Source organism: Cynocephalus volans, chromosome X (assembly GCF_027409185.1).
Source record: "Cynocephalus volans isolate mCynVol1 chromosome X, mCynVol1.pri, whole genome shotgun sequence".
NCBI lineage: Eukaryota > Metazoa > Chordata > Mammalia > Dermoptera > Cynocephalidae > Cynocephalus > Cynocephalus volans.
The window spans coordinates 23418199-23426098 of NC_084478.1; the positions used below are offsets into that span (position 1 = coordinate 23418199).

Sequence of the window (7900 nt, forward strand, 5' to 3'; positions counted from 1 at the left end):
CAATAAAAAAATAAAATCACAGCCCTTATACAGCTGATAGTCTGGTTTAAAAAACAGAATAAGAGAAGTACAAAGTGATCAGATGATACCACTTGCTTTGGTGGGAAAAAAAAAAATATATATATATATATATATAAAAGGGGTGGTTAGGGTGGGATGGGAGGACATTACAATTTTAAAGGGGTTTTTAGGGAAGGTCTCACTGAAAGGGGGGGGACATTTGAATAAACTTTTGAAGGAGGTGAGGGTGTGTCATGTAGATACAATTCTGAGAAGTAGAGTGTTCTGGGTGGAAAGAAGGGCAGGTGCAAAGGCCCTGATGAAGCAAGAGTGTGCCTGATGTAGTTCAGACACAGCAAGGTGGCTAGTGTGGCTGGCGTAGAATATGGGAAAGAGAGACTATCAGGTGAAGAGCTTGCATAGTTCAAGGGGCCAGATCTTGTTAGGCTGTATATACCGTAGGTAGAACTTTGGCTTTTATTCTAAGTAGGGTAGAAACACATTTGAGCAAAGAAGTGGGAGGGTATGACTTCTGTTTTAAAAGTCCCCGCTCCCGTTATTGTGCTGAGAATGTACTACTAGGGCAAAAAGGGAGAAGCCAGGGGAAGAGAATATTAGAAATTTCCAAATGAAAGATGATGGTGCTTTGACACTGGTGGTAGTGGTGAGGAGCAGTACGATTTTGAATACGTTGTGAAAGTCAGACAGACAGCATATATGAGAAAAGTAAACGTAAAGAGTCAGAAAGAGAAAAGTCAAGAATGACCCCATATTGTTTAGAAGAACAAAAGGAAGGATGGAGTTGACACTGCTTGCCTTGTGTTTCGACTATGAAATGCTCTTTCTTCCTACAAATAGAATATTTTGACGTCTAAATATTCTATCTGTATATAGTTGCTTGGGTTACCTATATCAAAACTTCAGAAATATGTGACACACTTCTTTAATGTCTTCTAAAACAACTCAGGAAGTATACAAATTAAGCTCTTAGTAGTCATAAGATGTGGATGAATTGCAAAACCCTTGTGTAAAAGTATTTTTTTTCAGAGCAGAGTCATCAAAACTATACCATTTACTACCCTAACTTCTGGGGGAAGAAGTGTGAGGAAGGCAGACGTCCAATATGGAAGAAGCCTCCTGAGTCTTAAGATTGATACCACCCGGTTGGATTTTGAACTGCTCTTAAGTTTTTCCTTCACAAAACAAAATGGAGAAATATCAAATAACAGTGATCGTTGGGATAAAAATCGCATTGTTGTAAACATCTGCTGTAACCATTTGTTCATAGTCTGGGAAAGAGCATTACATATTGGGAACAGCAAAGTGGGGAGTCAGAACTACTCTATAAAACGCCTGGGTTCAAATACTGGCGTCATCACTAACTGTGAGGGTTTAAACCAAATACTTGACTGAGTTTGCAGTTTCAAGGTTTTTTCTCTCCAATAGGACAGTAATAACATCTTCCTAATGCCATTAGTGAATGAAGGTTAAGTGAAAAAGTAAATAATGCATACAAAAAAATGGTTTACACAGCTCCTAGGCTATGGCAATTACTTACTGGTATTACTTTGCTCCCTGTCAAACAATAGCAGCAAAAACAACAAAATAATAATCTTTGGTAGGTGTAAGAGAGGAGGCAAAAAAAGGCATTACTCTGCTTTTCAAACCAAATAAGACAGGAACTGAAAAACACTACTGCAGAAATAGCAATAAGAAATACAGACTTGAGGCTCTTTTAGATTGTAAAGAGACTCTGTGAACCCAGTTAAGATAAAGAGACCTTAACTGGCCTAAGGGAAACTCTCAGTGATAAAATTATGAGAACACACAGATTTGTGCTGAATGCCTCTCAAAGAATACAACCTGAGGGCACATTCACAGAATTGACAGTATTATAATTGATTCTAATAGACACTTTAATATGAACACAGCAGAGAAAAAAATTGGGCCATTAGCATCCATGTCATTATACTTACTGTGTATTTGCATATCCTGTCATTCAAATTTGTTTTTCACTAATACATGTATTAGTTTTTCTGTTAGTCATTTATTAATTCTTATGTTTAAATATTACTTATGATTTGTAAATGTTACTAAACCAGCAGTATCCTGGCATCAATTTGAATTTTATCATGAAATGACTGTCCAACAAAAAACCAAATAAAATAAACAAACAAATAAACAAGGGGCCTGGCTGGTTAGCTCACTCAATAGAGTGTGGTGCTAATAACACTGGGGTCAATAATTCAGATCCCATACAAGCCAGCCACCAGAAAAAAAAAGAAAAGAAAAGAAAAAAAATGATTGTAATTCACATTCAACTCCCATGTGCCCCATCTATACTGTCCCAGGGAACATTCTCTGTGCTAGAATATTCTGGAGGCAACACTGCCAGAGAGGTGTGTGGAAGTTTTTCTGTGTTTTAATTGAGAATTGTAATACATCTCCAATGCTATGTAAAATGAAGTGATTGTTACAAACACGACTCTTCAAGTCCAAATGTGCTTCGTGTGGCCCACTTCTCAGATTTTCCCTTGCAATAACAGGGTTAAGGTTTTGGAGAAATATTTTTTAAAAGAACACTGCAGAAGTTGCTGCTACATCAAAAATCAACTTGGTTACTGTTGAAATTATATTTAACAGACTTGCCACATCCGAGCTTCTATTTTTCAGTTGGCCATACACAGATGTGTATCTAAAGGAGGAAGTGCGTGACTTTCATCTTGTCTTGATAATTTTATGTTATTACAAATTACACAGATGGAAGGAATGTGAAATAAAGTGTGATGAAAGCCAAGAAAGGAAGGGGATAGCACAGTTCAATGGCTGAGAAAACCAGTTTTGGAATCAGAAAGACCTGTGTTCAAATGTGAGTTCCTCAGTTTATTAGCTGTGTGACCTTTGGCAGTTTACTTAAGTTCCCTAAATCTGTTTCCTGATTCTAAAAGGATTCTTCATACTCCTGTATCACTGAATTATTACGAAAATTAAGTAAGAAATTATGTATAACATTCTTGTCACAGTGTCTTAAACATTGTAAGCGCTTAAATATTACACTTGGTCAATTATGTTATTACCTACTTCATAATAATAATAAGCACTAATTATTATTATTTATTTGTTGTGCTCGTTATGATTATCATCACTAAGAAAAGAAGTAAAATAATTTATCTGTAATTGTCAATATCCACTCTTGGCTAATTTCAACTCACAGTTTCCCTTTGGCTCAGTCCTTCCCTAAGAATAAGGAGCGAACTTATGGATTGGAAAAAGTAAGAAAATGTGTGCTGGAAGACAGAGCTTCAGGCCGAACTGAACAGAGGAAAGGGGCTGCCCAATTCCCTCTTGGAACAATATCCTCTCTCTAAGATGGATTAAGAGGGGGATCCAGGCTTAGGCCAAGTCTTACAGAGGAGACCCAAGCCTATTCCTCTGATTCTTGCTAATGGTCTACAGGTCACTTGCTCCTGCTTCTTATTTGGTCCAGCCTTTTCTTGTCGTAGAACGTCAGATGTGGACTTGGTCAGGACATAGGTGATAAAGCTTCCCTTTTGTCAAAGGTCCTAAGTCTCCATCCCCACACACCAGATGAGTAAAAATGTTTCCGAGGGACAACAATCCTTTATGCAAGAACATCCTCTAACTTCGAAGCTTCCATGCGTGCATTTAGCAGCAGCTCCCTGTGGCAAGTATAGTTACTGTCACATAAGCACATTCTTGGGGCAGAATCCTGTGGGGATCACAAGATTCCTTCGGGGTCGAGGCTATTTCAGACAGCCGAGAGCAGGCCCAGAGACTCCCTTTTTAGGAGATCGTAGGTAAGGGAGGGCAGAAGGCAGGGATGGAGGTTGGGGACATTGAAGGGGTGACAGTGGAAGACAGCAGGGCCGCCGGGAACCCTGCTGACCTGTGGCCTCCCAGGAGCCGCTGCTGCCCCTGTGACCACTGCCGGCCCGAACTGCCACCTCGGCCACCGTAGCTGTCCTAGTCGCCGCAGCTACCGTTGCCAGGATACGCAAAGTGGCGGCCGGAGCCAACCCCGGGTCTGGTGCGGTGAGGCCGGAGGTGGACATGGCGAGCGGACGGCGCCACGTCAGAGTCTGTGTTCGGGATGAAGACCAGCGCTGGGACCAAGTAGGTCCCGGGGACGTGTCCTGGGCTTGCACTGAGCTGGTCCAGCTGCCTAACTGTGAACTCGATGGGCTTGAACAAATCGCTGCTTTGGTTACCTCGGTTCTCCCCTCGCCTACCGGCAAGGAAAGGCTGGCTCTGGTCCTGGAAAGTGAGGATTATATTCAAAAACTCCTGCAGCTGTTCCGCACTTGTGAAAATCTAGACAACACCGAAGGCTTACACCGTTTCCATGCAATTATTAAAGGCATGTTCTCCTTCGACAGCAAACCTCTGTTTAAGATCATGCTTTCTGATGAGTGTATCATGGATGCGATGGGATGCCTTGAATACGATCCTGCTTTGGCTCAGCCAAGACGGCATAGGGAATTCTTGAGCCAAACTGCCAAGTTCCAGGAATTTATACCAATAACAGACTCTGAACTTAGGCAAAAAATACGTCAGATGTACAGAGTGCAGTACATATATGACGTTCTGGTGCCTCAACCACCCACATCTGCAGATAATCTTTCTACTCTTAAACATTTTATTTTCCTCAAGAAGGTTGAGATAGCCAGCATGCTGCAGCGAGATCGCAAGTGTTTGTCTGAAGTTTTAGCAAAGTTTCAGGATAAGACTCTAGATGATGACAAATGGCGTGAATTGGTGCTATTTTTCAAGGACTTCTGTGCATTTTCTAAGACATTACGGCCTCAAAGCAAGTATAAGTTATTCCAAAAGTTGACACAATTGGAAATTCTTCCTGCTCTTAAAATCGTAATGAGTGCTGATGATGTGCTAATAAGATCGGCTGCTACAGATATATTTACTTATCTAGTTGAGTACAGTCCATCGAAGATCCGAGAACCTGTAATGGAGGAAGCAGAGAAGACTGAAGGTGATGACCTTTTCATGAATGTAGTGATTAAACAAATGACCTGTGATACTGATCCTGAGCTGGGAGGTGCTCTGCACGTGATGGAACATCTGCGCACTTTGCTTGATCTGCACAACATGCTGTCAGTATCCAATAAAAAAGTAAGATGTGATTTTCTAAATTGCTTCTATAAACATTATGTGCATAACTTCATAGCACCACTTTTGGCCACCACTTCAGAAGACATACGTGAAGGAGGTAATATATCCACCGAAAGCAAAAATTGCCCTAATAATTATCAAACAGCACAGCTGCTTGCTATAATTTTAGACCTACTCACATTTTGCTTACAACAACACACACATTACATACAAAGCTCTATTTTGAGCAACGATTTGCTAAGAAGGGTCTTGATTTTGATGAATTCAAAGCACACTTTCCTGGTCTTGTGTGCTGTTCGCTTTATGAGAAGGATGATTGGCCTTAAAGATGAACTTTATAATAGTTACATCATCAGGGGAAATCTGTTTGACCCAGTTGTAAATGCTTTTCTGCATAATGGAACCAGGTACAATATGTTGAATTCAGCTATTATTGAGCTGTTTGAATACATAAGAGTGGAAAATATCCCGTCTCTTGTTGCACATATAGTCGAAAAGTTTTATAAGGCACTTGAATCGATTGAATATGTCCAGACATTCAAAGGATTGAAGATTAAATATGATGATCTGAAGGACAGGGAAAGTCGAATACAGAATTATTTGCGTTCCATCCCATATGGTAACATACCTCAAGGAGGTGCCAAAGTCTCGGAGGTAAAGGAAGAAATGTGTTTTAAAGAAGATATGGGAGTAGCAGTCATGCCATCATTGGAAAATAACTTTCCAGATTCTTATGATCAATTCATGGAGACAAAAAGACCAAAAGAAGATTGGAAGGAGGTAGGCCTTCCCAAAAGAACATCATCTACTGACTTAAAATTGTTTTCATCTCCTTCTGCTGCTTTTGCTAATAGAACAAGGAGCCCAAACGGTAGCAGCGTAGTTCGTTTAGTGGATTATCCAGATGAGGACGATGAAGAAGAAAATAAAGAAGAAGAAACATCCCCCAGGGAAAGACCTTATCTCAGCAAATAAAATCTTTATGGAAGACCCTCAACATGTGCTTCAACTAAAATTCTACAAATTTCAATGAGCTGAAAAGTCTGATTCCAAAAGCTTTCTTGTGTGAGATATGCAATAGCATATATGATGAGTTTAAGAGGGTTCAATTCTGTAAAAAAGAAGACTTTCCATAACCTTAAAAAAAAAAAGGAACCAGACTTGCTTTTAAGAAAGTAATATGAAGAAGAATGTAAACCATCTATAATTTTACGATACGGTATAATTTGTTTGAAATTATACTCCGAGGAGTAGTCCCAGACTTTTTTTTTTTTTCTTGCCTACCTACATATTATCAAAAAGAACTTCTGTCTTAAAAATATTCCTTTTAACTCTTTTGTTAAATATTTAGCTGAATATTTTGTTGAATATTTAGTTTGGGGGAAACACAGGCTGATTAAGTAATATTAACGTAGTTTTGTTTCAGGAGTTTATATTAGAAACAACTTCGACAGTTCTTGCAAAGTCTGCTTGCACAATCGTTCTAGCCATGGTGTTCTTCCCTTCAGTTGCCTTTTTGAAATAAACGTTTATGTTTATATGGAAAAACAAGGCCAAATAAAATAAAAAATAAAGTTATGCTGTCCAGACCTTTCTGCAAACATTTAACAAAAATTCAGCCTGATGGTTAGAGGGAAGGAACTTCCAGAATATATTTCTTTTTTTTTTTTTTTATTTTGTCGATATACAATGTGGTTGATTATTGTGGCCCATTACCAAAACCTCCCTCCCTAGTCCCTCTCCCCCCTCCCACCCAACAATGTCCTCTTTGTATGCTTGTCGTGTCAACTTCAAGGAATTGTAATTGTTGTGTCTTCTCCACCCCCCTCCGGGTTTGTGTGTGTGTGTGGGTGTGTGTGTGTGTGTGTGTGTGTGTGTGTGAATTTATTTATTTATTTTTAGCTCCCACCAATAAGTGAGAACATGTGGTATTTCTCTTTCTGTGCCTGACTTCTTTCAGTTGATATAATTCTCTCTAGGTCCATCCATGTCGTTGCAAATGGCAGTATTTCATTCTTTTTTATAGCTGGGTAGTATTCCATCGTGTAGATAAATGCTGGCGAGGTTGCGGAGAAAAAGGAACACTCGTACATTGTTGGTGGGACCACAAAATGGTGCAGCCTCTATGGAAAATGGTATGGAGGTTCCTCAAACAATTGCAGATAGATGTACAATATGACCCAGCTATCCCACTGCTGGGAATATACCCAGAGGAATGGAAATCATCAAGTCGAAGGTATACCTGTTCCCCAGTGTTCATCATCAGATGAGTGGAAATGGAAAATGTGGTATATCTACACAGAGTATATTTCCCTGAATAAAAAAGGCAAGCTGGGTTCAAAATGTGCAGTTGTTGATCTAATTTTTTTCTTAGACAATAGATGGCAAGGAACAGTTTGGTAGCATTGCACAGTGTTTTCTCGAGGACTTTGGGGGTGAGTAGAACTGAGTACTTTTAACTGTCTAGATTGTGAAAGATATTTTTAAGTCATCTCCTGATTAATTAATGAAATTTATCCTTCCATCTAAGGCAAAGGTAAGATTTAAAGTGTAATTTATAAAGACTAACATACAGAAAAAATTAAAAAAACAGTGCTGAATGAAAAGGCATTTCATATGTAGAAGCCATTTTGGGCCAAGAAAAAGTTACTTAAGTGTCAAAGTCAGCATACTGCACGTGAAGTTCTTTTCTGTAAACAAGTAAATGTATACTATAAAAAAATACTTTATTAAAGAGTGTACGCAGATGAAT

At 39.2% G+C, this 7900-nt stretch overlaps 1 protein-coding gene across 1 annotated transcript; it reads left to right on the forward strand.

Moving 5' to 3' along the window:
- Positions 1–4071: 4071 nt before the first annotated feature.
- Positions 4072–6123, forward strand: LOC134367811 (serine/threonine-protein phosphatase 4 regulatory subunit 3B-like). The gene is made up of 2 exons (XM_063084505.1): positions 4072–5278; positions 5438–6123. The coding sequence occupies exons 1-2, from the start codon at positions 4072–4074 to the stop codon at positions 6121–6123; spliced, it is 1893 nt and encodes a 630-aa protein (XP_062940575.1).
- The last annotated feature ends 1777 nt before the right edge of the window (positions 6124–7900 follow it).

Excerpts from the sequence above, each read along its gene's own strand:
- LOC134367811 (XM_063084505.1), top strand. The coding sequence starts at position 4,072 with ATGGCGAGCGGACGGCGCCACGTCAGAGTCTGTGTTCGGGATGAAGAC. Across the intron at positions 5,279-5,437 it reads CGAAAGCAAAAATTGCCCTA|GTGCTGTTCGCTTTATGAGA; the intron begins ATAATTATCAAA and ends TCCTGGTCTTGT.